Genomic DNA, 15950 nt, shown 5'->3' on the forward strand with positions numbered 1-15950 from the left:
TCACAGATACAGACCAGAGTCTTGAAACCACTCGGAGATTAATGTGAGAATATGAGAGTAGGTCTATATGTATATATATACACACATAATGTGTGTGTTCTCTTATTGTGTGTGTAGTAAGTACAATAGGTCACTAAGATAACTACAGTTATTATGAAAATGTAGTCATAGTTTGAAGAATTCAGGACCACTGATTTCCATTTTAGGGGCAAAGGAAAGTATAGCCTGCTGATACCCTCAGTTAAAATATTTAAATGATTTAACAGGAGATAAAAAAAGTCAGATTATTGCATCCCTAGTTTTGTCTTCCTCAGGGCTCGTTTAGTCTGTTCTCTATACCCTTGTTCAATGTGTATTCTCCCATCTGACTTCTTTTGAATGATGTCACTTGAACTTTACGTTATTGTACACGATAGAAATGATGGCCAAAAGTAACCTAATAAGACACAAATTGTTAAAAACCCAAATGATCCTTTAAGCCCCTCACACTTTGTATCCGCTGTCTCAAGGGGGCCTCGTGCAAACACGCAGGAAAAAAATCTTTGGAAAAACGTAAATTGATATTCCTTTTATTTAAAAGCCTCGCTCTTTACCCTGAGAAAAGTACACCACCTCAACGGGGGGTCTTTGTTATTTATCTCTGGCTTCACCTTCAAAGAACCACAGTCGAGATCCAACCTGATCAAAACCACCACACGGCCTGCAATAATGTGCGTATTGATCTCCACGTTGTGCACATCACTAAGTAGATTAGTTTGACTCCTTCTCCTGTTGTCCTTTCTGCCACTTATTTAGTCTTAAGAAAAAGGGTTTGACAGATTCGACGGCAAAAAGAAAAAAGAGACACACAAGACATGCGATATATTGCTTCTGTTCCCAAAGATGCCACAGCACCAAACGGGTTCCTGGAGCAGCAACGCTGGACGGATGGCTGCAGTGACGGTTATTGGGCCGGAGGGGAAACGTTGAAGGAAAAGAACTACAGAAAAATAAAACAATACATGCGTAGGCTAACTATCTCTCAACACTGCAGCCAAGCCAGGGAGTTTAAACAGCCCCCCCACCCCCTGACTCCCTGATCCACTTTGAGGAATAAACGGCTTGTAGGAAGCTGCTCCAGGCGATGTGTGCCTACCCCACAAGAACCAGAGCACGCAATCAAAGTAAGAAGAGCAGCGACTGAGGCAGCGAGAGTGTGAGCAAATTACAGACTTGCAGAGGTAGGCGCAGGACATGGAAGTGATGGAAAAGGAGCAAAAAGAGAAGAGTAACCCGGCTGTGGGAGGTGTGGGGTGCGTGATGGGGGGGGGGCAAGTGTAGGTGCCTTCCTCATCCTCTCTCTGTGACAAGTCTCCCTTTTCTCTAACCCACCCGCAACCTTACTTCTCTTTCATTCTGTTGTTGACCAGATTGTTTGTGTGGATAAGATGGCCCTTAAGATGGCTAGTTAGCCCGCTGTGTACAGAGAGATTGGCCCTTTCCCCTGTATACATAAAGGCTGTATTCACGGGCCTCATTACCAGGATTAGGGCTCCTTTTCCTCCTTTGTGGGGCTGAATGCTGGAGTCCTCTGTAGCCACAGTCTATATCTCTTTCTGTGGCCCGAGCTGGCCAGCATATGGCAGCAGCAGCCAACAGTCTCCAGCGAGGGGCTCAGAGCACAGAGCAAGGCCTCCTTTTGTTTGGCCCGTTATTGTTGCTCAGCGTAATGACATTTGTAGGCCGTAGGATCGGGGTGGAGGGGTTAGTCTACCCCAAGGGAGAGAGAGAGAGAGAGAGAGAGAGAGAGGGAGAGAGGGATGGAGCTGGTGGTGGTGGTGGGGGGTAAAGACATGCAGACAGACAGGAGTGTGGATTATGGAAATATGAATTGATTTTTTTTTCTGTTCTGTGGTAGAATAGAAAGCTCAAAGGAGAACAGACTGCAGGCTGGCTGGCACGCCGGGGTGGTGCTGTGGAAATATGAAGTGAGAGGCGCTTTCTCTCTCTCTCTCTCTCTCCTTTCTTTTTCCCTAAACCCCCCCATTCCTCCCTCAGCCCCTGAGACTCTTGATACCCTGGTCATCCACAGATGCCACTTGGACAGCGAGGGAGAGATGGAGATTTGGAAGCGAGAAGAGGGAGGGCAAGAGAGAGGTGGCTAAAGCATATATTTGAATCGCAAGAAGGGCTTTTTTTTTTTTTTTTTTTTTTTGCAAATGAAGCAGACAGATGGAAATCTGTCCGTTTCCTCTCAGATCTCTTCCCAAAGTGTGCGAAAAAACACAGCAGACCGAAGACGCACACTCATGCTGTCACACACAACACGCACAAACACACACGCAGGCACACAACGCACACACATAGATTCTGCCAGTCAGTTGCAGATAACCAAAGTTTGGTGTACAGAGGGGGCACTCCTCTTTAGAGAACACAAGTTTCACAAACAGACGACTTTTTGAAAACTTACAGTGAGCCTGTGTCTAACAATGATACGTTACTCACACCCCTGTGCGAAGTACTCTACGTCCTTGCCCAACACACTTGGTAAATAGACATGTGTAGGGTCTACACTGCCATTTATTTTGTTTATGTGTTTGATTATCTTTTATTTTCTGACATACACATGTCTTATTGTTCATTCATTTATTTAATTCTGGGCTCTCATGATGTCATTTCCTTACATTTAACCCTCCCAGCTGTCAGGAAACTCACAGTCAAATTTAAACCCTCAAACTCAAAGAAATACCAAAGGGTCTTAAATAAAGTAAATAAGGTCTCAATATCACCTGCTCATCAAATTGCAAATGCGTACAATTGTGTTTTGAGAATTTGTCCTGAGATATATATAAAATCTTTAAATATTCATAGTTTCTTGTAATAGGTAAAGTAAAGTACACAATGGTTTCCCCTCAGTGAACACAAATTCTACTAATTATGTAAAGGATTGTTGGGCAAAAGGAGATCTAAAAAGACCTTAGGAAGTGTGTCCGTCAGCCTGGAAACTCTGGATTTGGAGCAATACCATTTCTTTTGTTTGTTATTATTAGCAGAAATACATATTAACTAGGCCACAGTACTGCTGCAGGAGGAAATATGATTTAACACTGGTCGACCACGTGTTTCATAGACTTCCATGCTGTGCTACTGTGTCAGTAGGGTTGATACACGTTTCAAAATACTTGCGTTTGGGCTTTACTCGTCACAACTGGATGTTGCCGCTCACCGCTGTCGTATGTTCTTTGTCAGAGTCCCATAATTTCTCACAGGAAATAGAAACTGAATACTCTAACTGAGAACTCTGCTCACTGTGTCAAGTTGCACACTCGCCCTTCTTCATTCCCTTTTCTAGTATTTATCACTTTCTTTTGCACTCTTGCACATTTCTTTCTTACAGTTCGATAGAGTTTCTCCTCTCAATTTTGGCACATCATTTATTTGCATACACTCGCATGCATACACAAAGGTACAGGTAATGCTAGCTATGCTTTCTTGGCATGTCACCGTCTCTGTCTGGTTCAATCTTTAGAGTTTTCTTGTTAATCTTTTCTCTAGTTTTCACTTTCTGTCTCCGACCCTGTCTCTTTCTGTCTCCACCTTCATAACCGTCGTCATGCCCTTTTGCCCCCTGTTCCGTTTTGAATGACTTGCTCTCTGCATGTTCGTCAACCTTCCAAATAATGTGTTTCCAAACACATTATCCGACACTGCAAATGTCCTATTTTGCATAAACTTCCAACTTTGTTGCAACACATAATTCAGAGCGAAATAAAGGATAATGAATAATGAATGGGTTTAGACTCTCCGCTATGAACTTAAGTTGATGCTAATTCTCCATGGCCAGTCCACACGTGTTAATAGAGAACCTTTGATCTTCCTGCAGCACCAGTTTTTCGTGCTGTTTTCGTTTACACCAAGGCTACTGTAGGTGTGATTTAATCCTATAAGGAAATCCTTGCTTTGATACATAGTTGTTTATGTGCATAATCAATCCGTAAATTTTAGTTCACTGTTGTGTGAAAAATGTAGGGGAATTTATTTTTCCCCTCAACATAAGCAATTGTAAGCAAAAGCTGTATTACATTGTCTGCTAGGCCTTTTTCATGTGCTTCACGGATTTGAAACATGAATTTCGAATTTGAAACATATGCATGTTGGACAAATTAGCTTTGATGGGGTAAGTGGTATCTGTGCATACCAACGAATGGGATTTCCTGTTGACTATTTAGACGAACACCAATGACTGAGTCACTGCAGGTGTTTTAGTTTGTAAAAATATTTTGCTGTTTCACACTTTCCTGTTGGAGAGTGGGCAGTGTTTTTACAAATAAGAATATAATAATTAAACGGATACAACACTCTTAAACAAGCCCAACTAACAACTGTTGCCATCTTTGTTATATTTGATAAATGTGTGATTAAAATCTTTTTTCACATTCTTTTTGGGCATTTAACCACTGTCAAGTTTTTTTCAGAGGCCAAAACTTCGGACTAAGTGTGGCTTATTTTCCGCTCACGTAGTCCTGTGTATCCATCTCCGCTCAAAAGTCCACTGTGTCATCGGCCAGACAGAAAAGAGGGAGGGACAGACATGGAGAGGGAAGAAGCGAAGGCAGTGGGTCTCTCGAGGCTTCAACCGTGGCAACTCTTGAGTGTTTGCTCTGACACCGTATTCCATCAGGACAGCCTGCCTGACATGGTCTGATTGGTGGCCAGCGCTGTGGACGAGCCCCCGGTGGGGGAGGCCGGGGACGGGGCTCCATTGGGTGGGTGAGGCAGCAGTGGTCAGAGGGATTGAGGTAAAGGAGAGGAGCTGGTGGAGGTGATTGGTGCCTTCAGGCCGGAGGGAGCGGAGCGTTGACCCGGAGTAAAGGGGGAGGTAGTGGGTGTGAGGGTGGTGGTGGTGCTGCTGCAGGAGTCAAAGTGGGTCGGATGCTAACTTGAGATCAGTGATATGCAGCCCTCATTTGGAGAGCATCACACAAAGAAAGTAGAAGAATATGCGACAAAAACAAATGCAGAATGGAAATTAGAGGATTTAAAATGATGTTTATGGAAACTAAGGGTAACAAGTAAAGTCGGAAAGCGGTAAAGAAGTCATGACATTCGAGGCAGAGAGATAGAAGCAAGATGAAATGGGAAAATAGGCTAAAAGATTGGGGAAAGTGAAAAGTAGAGAGTGAGTTACTTCAGCAGATAGCAGACTCGCATTTTCAGGAGTGCAATGTTTTGTTTGCAGAAATCCCACGAAATGTATTTTTGTCACGAGCAGCTTAAAGTGAGTTGCCTCAGGGTGTACAAATCTAACATAAAATGCTGTTGTCACTCCACTGATAAGGTTGCCTCCATAGTTACTGAGAAATTGACACGTTTAGGTGTGAAACACCACAGAATAAGTGTTAAAATAAGTGATATTATCATTGATATAATACTACACTGCCAAGGTATGCTTGTGTAGATTGAGTGTGGTAGACGGAGGTAAGCGCCGACTTTCCCACCCACCCTCCCAAAAGATACCAGAGGAAAGTAGTGAATTTCTCTCACAATCTATTGAGAATGAGCACATTTCAACCAGCTCTGCTACAGCCAGTTTTGTGAAACTGTAACAGAAAGGCGTGAGATTCGGGAACGGAGAATCTGAAGGATGAGAAAGACGGAAATTCATACCTTTTTTGTGTTTGTGCATGTGTGTGGGGAGGCACAGGCCTAAATGTGTGTGTGTGTCTGTGTGTGTGTGTGTGTGTGTGTGTGTGTGTAGGTGGGTGTGATGTCTCTGTGTGTCACAGGGCCTCGTCTTTCCACTTCACTGCACCCCGACAGCGGTGTCAAACAAGGCCTCATATGATCTGTATATGTCTTTGCGAATACATGTGTGTATGTGTCTGGGTTGATGCTGTTTTTATTCTTCTCTCTAACCCCGTTCACCTCACATCCCTGGGGGGGGTTTCAGGGTCCTGCCTATTGGAAAGTTTCGCCCCACCAAGCCGGCCTTTTGGCCCGGGCGCTGAGCTGGACCCCTCAGTGCGGCCCTTTGTTGCTCATGGGTCCTGATTGCGCTGACCTCTGGGCTGGCTTCCTGGGAGAAGAAGGGTGTTGGTGAGGCAAGAGTGGAGTAAGCGGGACTGTTTTTACGCCCCACTGCTCACATCTCTCCAGCATCGCGCCGGTGTGTTTTGTCAGTGCAGCTAGGAGCTGTTCAACTAGCCCCTACCTGGTCAACACTACTACGGATATAATAAAAGAGTAAATTACATTCATTTAGATTCATTTAGACACACTTCAGACAAATATGTAGACACGGTTGTGGTTTGGCTGATCCAGTTTTTGCACTCAAAGGGAACCGAGAGATTTGAACGGGGAACAGGGTGTTGGTCATGTGGTCAAACATTGTTCAACCTTGTTTCGTTTCATAGTGAAATTTTGAACTGCTGCGGTGCATTTTCTCTAAAATGTAACGTACATTGTTCTTTGTGATTGCTGCCAAACGGCCTCAGTATTAGGAATGCAGTCAAAAATAAAAGATCTCATCCAAAATTGGAAACAGGTTGTCTCTGTCAACCAGTAGGCTCATATTTACGCTCTCAGATGCCAGGCTTTCTCGAATCACGTGTACCGCCGCTGCCAAAGAAGCTATCACACATATGACAATGTGGCTTACACTTTAATTGGCACGCATTTTAACTAACCGATACGCGGCTAAACCAGCAGCCACCAGCCAGAGACGGAGATAGAATCAATAGCTGAATAAAACCCAGAAGGATGGAGAGGAGGAGTGTGCAGCTAGGACCTGACCTCCTCCGCTAGATCCCATGTACATCTGTCAATGAGACGTTAACAGCCAAATGTTCAGGAGCCAGTGTTGCACTGCTGCCCTCCTGCTGAGCTTCAATGTATATGTGTGTGTGTGTGTGTGTGTGTGTGTGAGAGAGACGCCATGTGTTCGAGGCAGGCCCACATCAGGGTTCATACAGTCGAGCTAAGCCCAGTGGGAGCTGAAAGCTTAAAGAAGGAAATCCCCCCCGGCTGCTTGGTACACACACACACATGCTCACGCGCTCTCCCTCTCTCTCTCTCTCCCTCTCTCTCTCTCTCTCTCTCTCTCTTCTCTGTCTATCTCTACCTCTCTCTATCCCTATCTCTCTCCTCCTGGCACTTCATTAATGAAGCCCAGGCTTGTATGTTTGGGGCATATGCAGCTCTTTTGGCCCAACACTACAAATGTGTGCGAGCGTGCATGCGTGCGCGTTGGGAGTGAGACATCTCCCCATATCACATGTTAATATATTCAGTGGAAGATCTCTGCAGAGGCATAATACCGCCGCTCTCCCCTGTCTTGGCCCATCTGTGATATGTAGGAAGGACATCAGCAGGACAGGTTATTAGCACTGGAATAATGCACCCTGTTATTGTTGATGCCGTATACTTATTCTCCAAGCAATATGCCCCCTCACCTCATCACATAAATACATCCATTGTGGAAGAAGCAGATAATAAATGATTGGAGCGCAGTGGACGACATGTACGCTACCCGAGTGGAATGTCGTTATACCGGAGGTGACTCATTAACAGCTGATGGACGGGCGGAGGAGTTTGGGGCTGGACAGTGGGAGGTTAAGGGGATGAGATCGCTCTTGTTAACTGAAATTGCTGAATGCATATTGTATGTGCATTATAGCCTGAAGAGGAAAAAAATAATCAGAGCAACGCTTCTATCTAGCCGTTTTAGACTTGAGCAAGGACGACGACTAAGGGTAAACGCAATGGCTTCTGGGACGCTAACGTTCCAGAGGCGTCTCTATTCACGAGGGGAATGTAAGGTGTTGAGGCCAGTGAAAATATGTGCTGTTGCGCTTCACCCAAGGGTGAAACTAGGCCCTGTATTGTTGTCCTCGTTTAGGGCATCTGTGATGTCCTCGAGGGTCCAGAAGTGCAGATTTGAAAATGACAAATATTTTCACCAAACAGGGTTTCTTCTTGTTATAGAAGTGGGACATTCACATATGGATATAAGAACACATATACCTGCCAGGTGTGAGCATGTGCTCCAAGAGGCCAGAAGTTCAATCTGCCACCTGCAACACCTCCTGGAGAGAAGCTGTGGTGAAATGGGACCATTGTTAACCAAAATCGCCTCCCTTAACACAGACACTGCGCAGCAGACGGGTCACCGGGAACAGAAACTTGTGGAGGGGAGTAAAAAAAAAAAAATCCAGCAAGACGAAACTCCCTCATCTCCCTCTTCTATCAGCACAATACGCATGGATGTGAACGCACCCCCCCCACCCCCCCTGCCTCCTTCACCCCTTCCACCACCCTTTCCCTAGCAGCTCCGCTGCTTTGGTCCCACTTTGAAGGCCATTCTTATTACTGCCACAGAGGCAGGTCAGGATGGCAAGCCGGCAGCATACTATTAAAGCCTAATGAAAGGAATCTCTGCAGGGTCCGAGGTCTGCAGTGGCCAGAGGAGCCTGTGCCTCTGCCTGTTGTTCTTCTGCCGCTCCTCTTGCTATTCTCCTCTTTTTTTTTTTTTTCTCTATATCTGGCTTCCCTGCCATCTCTTCCGTTTCCGTCTGTGTGCGTCCGTCTGTCGTCGCCCATGTCTCTATCAGTCATTTCCTGTCCCTCTCTGGCTGCTTCTTAAAGTTTCCTTCTACCCTCATCTGCATCATTTAGCGGAATTACACAGATATTAAGTGAAAACAAGGTATTTACCATAGTGATTGGAAGATTGATTGGACGTGTAGAGGTCAGATCGGATTCAACAGGTAGTGTCCAGATCCAATCCTGGTGTTCATGTTTTTGTGAACGGCGGTATTGTCTGTTTGGGCCTCACGTTGTCCATTTCCAGCAGAATCTCAGGACAGTAAGGGCTATTTCTGATATGCACTCGAATAGCAAATGTGCAGTGTCAAGGTGTGGTTTACCTTGTTACGGCTCCAGTGTGATATGACTCACGCCTGTGTATATTTCTCTGGGGTTCATGAAAATGATGGTGCTCTTCACCAAGATGTAGTGAGCTGCTGAACATTATCGGAAGAAGTTGCTCATATAGATTCCCTGATACTTGTAAAGCATTGGATTGTTTGGCTGTAGTCAATAAGCTGATAGTAGATTGATGTCTTGTGTCATTTGGGTATGGGAGGTATGAAAATCAACAAAGGATTAAGAAACATGATTCAGCCCCTTGATTTGTTGGCTTGAGATGAAAAAGGACTGTTCATGTCACAACAAGTGCTAACTTTTCTTTAGGATTCACAATTTACAAAAGCCCTATTTAAGCATTAGAGCAGTAAACTGTTACATTACCCCAGTTCATATCATCTTTTACTCACTTCCTTTCTTCCTTTTTTCCTGAGTATCACATCCAGTAACCTTTATCTGGTGCAGTTGGGAGATTACTGAGGAAACAGGAAGTCGTTCACGAAGTTTGTGCTTACAGTATATCAAATCACACTCGCTCTCTTTTCCCAGTAAATTTACTGGAAATAGTTCCACAGTCATCTGGTGCCAGTGTTCGATTACTTTTTGAACCCACTTTTCATAAACCAGTCTACTTAATCAAAGTTTCATACCATCATACATTTTATTTTGCATTATTTATTTATTTATTTCCCCCCCTCCCTCTAAAACCAAGGGCTCAGCTGTCCTTGTGCCTTTACACATTGCAAATGAATGCATATCCATGCAAATTCTTAAAAAAGAAAGGCTGAAAATTTGAATATTTCGCTTAAAGCTGCACCCAGGTCGACCCTGCCATTCGGCATTTGAAAGCAGTGTGTGTCTGTTTGAATACTGAGGATCTCTCTTTGTCATGTTCGCCAGAGGGGCTGGGTGAGCGAACCAGCACCGGCAGGATGGGCAGAGATCGGCTGGGTAGCTGCACACAGACAGACTAATTGGGAAAAGGGGGGCGAGCGGGGGGACGAGGGGTGCTGGTAAGGTTGAGGAAAAGGTGGGGCACGCGGGGAAGAGGGGAATCTAAGATGACGACAGGGGGTTTGGGAGGGAGGTGAAAGAGGACAGAGGGTGGGGGGCGGGGGGGGGTGGAGGGAAGGAAGAGAGGAGGTGATGAAGAGGGCACGACGGCGTGCGGGAGGAAGGGTGAGCGGAGACACCGTGGTTTCCAGCGCCGATGTGTTAGTAGCCCTGCTGATGTGTCATTATGCTGTTGGAGTGCTGGCCGGATAACCGGGGTCCCTGCATGCTGCAAACCACCGTAGCCTCAAAACGCCATTATACCGCATGTTCGACACATATGGAAAAGATGGCTTTGCACATGCTGGTTTTCTTTGTAATTAAATGTGTGAAAGCAGGGTCTGGTCTCTCTGAAATGGGACCCGAAGCATACTCTCGAGTCAAAATTGATCAGGCATGCGTTGGGGAATAGTATCACATATAGTAAAAAAAAATAAAAAGAATCACATTATTAATTGTATAATCTATTGTAGTTCTGCAGAGTGTGTCACTTTTGGCATTCCTAAAATGTAAGAATTTGTGTGCGGTTCAACAACTCTGACTGAAGGTATAAATGTGCAGTTTGACCAACACATTAAATCTCAACAGATTTAATGTGTTGGTCAAACCTCTGGTCCTCTAACAGGCATTCTGTAGATATTTGAAGGGCGTCTCGTGGTTTTCCTCAGAGGAAGGCGTTTGCTCAGCCGTTGCTGTTAAGGAGTTCAGAAGGGTAAAAGCATACTGGCTTTTAGCCAAAATATTGCTAAATGTGTCATGAATGAATGAAGAAAATATATCTTTTTTTCCTAGACTTCCACAAAGAACCAGCACTGGGGGACCCGTTTTCCCCCCAAAAGGTCACAAGTTTAAATCATGAGCAATTGTACAATGTTCTGGCCTTACACTTATAATATTTAGGGCAGTGGCATTAATGATGTCACAGACGATGCGTAGCACCAATTTACATGGCTGATGAGGGGTTGTTAACCTCTTGAGAGACCAAAATAACTCTCCTTCGATAACTCGTACACATTAGCTGACCACCAGTGCTCGGCAGTTACCTCCTCGTGCAGATGTGCAGCATGTCATTGGTGCTGTTGTTTTAATGGTTTTAACTCTTGCTCTAATTGCTTTTGGTACCATATGGTACAAAAGACTCAAAACGACTCATCTTGCAAACACTAAAGTTAGGTAATCCATCAGTAAACATCATGCCTGAATTATTTGATGTTATTTATGTTTGTTAATGCAGCTTTTCAAATCAGTAGCAGTTCCATTAACAGGAAATAATGAATTGACTGTGAAAAATGAATAAAAACAGGTTTAATGTGATGGATTGTACAGTAAAAACACACATTCTAAAATGGTACAGGCTGCTTTGAAAATATCTGACAGTAACGTAAAGTGCATGTGAATTGTGGTAATGGGTTAACACATGCAAGAACACTGGTACAGTCCTTTTAAAGTCTGCTTCTGAAATGGGTATACCAGTGGTACATTTACAAATCCGCCGGCCTCCATTCCTCCTCAAAGTACACCCTGCGCGGAGGGCTCTGGGGGCCGGCTGCACTGAACTAGGTTGAGTTTCACTGGGTAGCTTTAGCTAGATTGATCTGGCTGCAGTAGCCAGGGGAATATAAAGCAGGACAGGGGCTTAAAGTCTGAGTCCCCCCAGGGAGGAGTCCTCGCTGCACGGGGAGAGGGGCATGAACCGGGCCGCTCGTCTCTCCCTCCCTTCCTCCAGTCCCCCCCCCACCTCCTTCTGCTGCTGTGTCCGGAATACCTCCTCCATCACTCCTCCTTTAGGACATTCACTATATGTCTGCCTTGCTCATCTGCATCTTTTGCCGCCTCATAATTTATTATCTTTAGCATTTTATTTGCCCTTTTACTCAATCCTCCTTCATTCCCTCCTTGCCTCCACAGTCCTTTGCCTCTCTCCTCTATATTGGCGAGCATATGGGAAAATGAACATCGCCCATGAAATTCACACCCAAAATGAAACACCATGGCAGTGGCTGAGTTTAGCACTTAATCCGCTGATAATTAACTGGTTTACATCATTCTGTCCACTTGCTGGGATTTTCAAAGCTGCCCCCCCCCCCACCCTTTTTTTTTTTTTAGTGGTCAAGGGGGGGGGGGGTTTATGCAAAGATCCGTCACGTTTCAAATCCCCCCCAGCACCCCAATATAGCTCACCTCACCACAATTACTTCCAAAATAATCAGGGTAGTGCAGGGAATAAAGAGGAAGTTAAGGCCTATTTTTCTAAGAGCAGAAAAACAAGATCTCCCCCCCCCCCCCTTGCTGCAGAGTTTGTTGCTCTTCCCTGCAGCACCGTACTATCCTGCAGGGGCACGGCGCAAAGCTGCCGTGTGCTGCAACGATAGGACGAGCGTCCGCTGGGGGAACCCAGATATTCTGTCTCGCTGAGTGATACCCCTGTCTCCACTCACGATAAACAGTGCACACACACAGACGCGCCAGTGTCTGCCGAGCCCGGCATAGCAGCAGATTCCTCCTCACACCCCCACCCCACCCCGCCCCCTCACAAATATATTAGCTGCCTCTTTTTCTTTTGTCTTGGGAAAATGGCAAGGAGTGTGTGTGTGTTTGTGTGTGTGTGTGTGTGTGTGTGTGTGTGTGTGTGTGTGTGTGTGTGTGTGTGTGTAGGTGTGTGTTTGTGTGTGGTAGAGATGGTGGGGGGCTTACTGTACTAAGAAGCTGTGTACATCCCCACGGTAAAGGCCCAGTCATGGACAGAGGAAAGAGAGCTACCGATGCAAAGATGTGTTATCAGTAGTACAGGTATGAAGAAAACAGACGGATGAGCGAAAAGGCAACCTCTTGACAGTGAAGTCTGTAGGATACCCACAGTACGAGAGACCCACTCTTTTAAAATACTAACTCTGTGAGCGATACACATTATATGTCCGTCCGACTACATTATAATGGGTGTTATCATATGTACATATATTACAGCTGAGCCAATATATCATACCTATTAATCTGAAAGTTCACCTGTAAAGACATTGATAGACAAGCATATATGCTACAAACATTTACAGGTTCTTGTGTCCAATTGTGAGATTGGTTCCTCTGCAGAATATCTGACAAAGTATCTGTCAGAAAACAATGTTAAGAAATTCGCTTTTACCATGATGAACTGTGATGGACAACGGTCCGTTTTCAGGTTGTACTTCAGTCCGTCCACTTCATTGTTGTGGACGTGGTTATATCAGGAATGCCTTAAGGAAACTTCTTCTAATTTGGCCAAACATCCACTTTCACTCAAGGTTGAACTGATAGGAATTTGCTTGGTCAAAGGTCGCTGTGACCGCGCAAATTACGTCTAGGGCCAAGTATGCTCAACCGGACTCACACAAATGTCTTAAAGGATAAAACTATATAGTGATTTCTGGACAGAAATGGGTGTAGACTTTGACAGTACGGGTGGGAGGAAGCTGAGAGGCGGTAATTCTAGTTTCCTGTGTTGTTTGATGATGATTGGACAAGTTGCAACGCAAAGTATATATCGCTACATAAATTGGTTGAGAAAGAAGAGTTCTTCACCGATTTCAGGCACAGAATCATACAACTGTTTAACAGCTAAAGACAGTATATTAAAAAGCTCCGTGGACAAGGCGTAACTGAGGCACACTGTATATGTATATGGTGCTCAGAAGGTATATATGAATAGGTATATATAGAGACAGAGCATGTCTGCTGTCACATTTCATGTGTGCCTCACTTCATACACACATGAAAACGCATCACTTCCCACTAGTCCTGTATGAGATCAGAGTCGCTACAGCCCAAGACTGTCACTCAAACAGAGACAACTGATGTGGGCGGGGCTGTGACAACTCTCAAATCTGGCAAGTCAAATGTTTTTATCTGCAGGGAAAATCTTGCGTGTTTGTGCATGTGTGTGTGTGTGTGTGCGTGTGTGTGTGTGTGTGTGTGTGTGTGTGTGTGTGTGTGTGTGTGTGTCTGTGTTTTGGTTTGTGAGCCATATGCAATGAGCCAGGGAGGGCTCTCTGGAACATATTGGTGTGTGTGTGTGTGTGTGTGTGTACATAGTGGTTAATAATAGTACCAGACGCATACAGCGATGGCACCTCTGATGTGTGTGACAGTTTTACAGCCACACACGCCAAGGCACAGTCACACACACACACACACACACACACACACACACACACGTTCCCCACAGCAGACAAGGAGACCTTCTCTGCCACCGAGCCCTCCGTCTTTGTTGAGTTCTCAATTTGATCACAGATCCCGATAAGTAAAAACAACCTCTTCCCACCCTCCCCTCCCGTACGCTCCATATGTGCGCACACATACACACACACAAACCAAGCCACCCACCCACACAAACGCGTACAAATGTACATGCTTAACCATCCTCTCGCATTGAATGCAAGTCCTTGATGCAGGCAAAGGCCTTCGCATACACTAAAATTGACAACCCCCCCCTCGCCCTCCCCTCTATCTTATCTCATTGTTGCTTGCCTGTCCGGGGCCCGTTGTGCTCGAGCTGAGCTTTAAGTTTTGATGTGTATGGGGTGGGTTGGGAATCGGTGAAGGCACCCCACGTGTGAGGTCTTAGCAACAGTAAGACGGCCGACCTGCTGTTAGGGTCACTGACGGTCTTCGGAGGGCAGAGCGAGCGCCAGTGGAGCAGCTGCACCCCTCTCGCCTCGGACATCTTCAATCACAGGAGAAAGGAGAAGGCAAACCAAGAGATGCCGTGAGGCGGCGAGAGAGAGAGAGAGGCCGGAGCACAGCGGACCGCCTCCCAGTCCCAAGGACCGTCAGGGGAACTGGCGGAAGGCAAGAAGAACCCGATGCCTGGCGCCCACTCCGGCCCAGGTTAGCAGGCAGAGCGGCAGGCAGAGGGGGGACCCGGTCACTCGGAGGCTGTGTTGCTGGTCTGGAGTTCCCCGCCCATATGGTGCTCCGCTCTGTTCCTGCTCCCTGTCTCAATCCATATGCTGCTGCTGGAAAGGTGCCCCCCCTCCCCTCCCACCTCGCTTGAAGAGCGTGCACCCTCCTCACGCTCCCCCAGCCCACAAGGGAGGTGTTGGGAGGTAAAGCCCTGAAGGCTTGTAACCCCCCTCTCCCCCCAAACCCTCCCCTACCTCTTAACCCCTCAGAGCTGCTTAGCCCATTGTCCCTACAATCTGCCACCATCGCCTCAGTGTTGTGTCGTCTCCCTCTTTCTCTCTCTGTCTCTCTCTCTTTTCATCTCCCTTTGCCACCCAATAATCGATTAACTTATTAACCGCTAATTATTCAGGCTGTGGATCGAAGCTCCTTCTCCATCCTTGGAAAAAAAGGGAGCCCTTCCACTGTGTTCTGAGAAGTTCAGTGCGTTGCCCATTCATTTGGATTAAGTGCATTTGGGCTTTAGCGTTTGGGATGTCAGGATTTAGTCAGATTGCTATCAGCAGCATTTAACATTAATCCCCATTTTGTTCAGCCAACTGATAGCGTCCACTTTGTGGGGGCCCAAGAGGATTTCCTATTGAAGCAGGCAGTTATCATTTGTTTTCCCAGTGATGTGTGTTTCTCTAAAATGGTGCGTTTCTCTTTCTGTTCTGGTTCCTCAGGAGGTCCTTCAGACGATACCAAAGTTCTGCTTTCCCTTTGACGTGGAAAGGTACGATTCCTCTCCCTTTCGGCTTCTCCGTCGCTGTAGCACGGCAGCGCCCTTTCACCTCCTTCACGTAACGCACACAAAAGCACACACACGTACACTAATAGCACATGCGTTAGAAAAAGGAAATGAGATGAAGTGCGCTTTGTGCATCACACTATTGTGTTTCAGTCACAGGATGGTTTACTAACTGTCGGAAGGTAATGAGTGAATTTGTCGTTGAGATCCCACCCCAAAAAAATGTGATATTTGCCTGCATACGATCTGTACCGACTGCACCTGGAAACCACACAGCTGTTGGCGAAATGTCCCCAAATGTTAATGGTGTGATGATGAGGACGCTATAATG

The 15950-nt window shown here is 45.9% G+C and overlaps 1 protein-coding gene across 5 annotated transcripts in view; it reads left to right on the forward strand.

The window, feature by feature from the left end:
• dennd1b (DENN/MADD domain containing 1B) overlaps positions 1–15950 on the forward strand; it is a 94333-nt gene that overhangs the window by 18480 nt on the left and 59903 nt on the right. For 3 of the 5 annotated variants that reach the window (XM_040184892.2, XM_040184890.2, XM_078108206.1), the window contains exon 4: positions 15555–15604. The exons of the other annotated variants lie outside the window; for them this stretch is intronic. In XM_040184892.2, the coding sequence (XP_040040826.2) occupies positions 15555–15604 (50 nt within the window). The remainder of the gene's footprint in view (positions 1–15554; positions 15605–15950) is intronic. 5 annotated transcript variants of the gene reach the window in all.

The sequence above is a fragment of the Gasterosteus aculeatus genome, chromosome 8 (assembly GCF_964276395.1).
Source record: "Gasterosteus aculeatus chromosome 8, fGasAcu3.hap1.1, whole genome shotgun sequence".
Taxonomy (NCBI): domain Eukaryota; kingdom Metazoa; phylum Chordata; class Actinopteri; order Perciformes; family Gasterosteidae; genus Gasterosteus; species Gasterosteus aculeatus.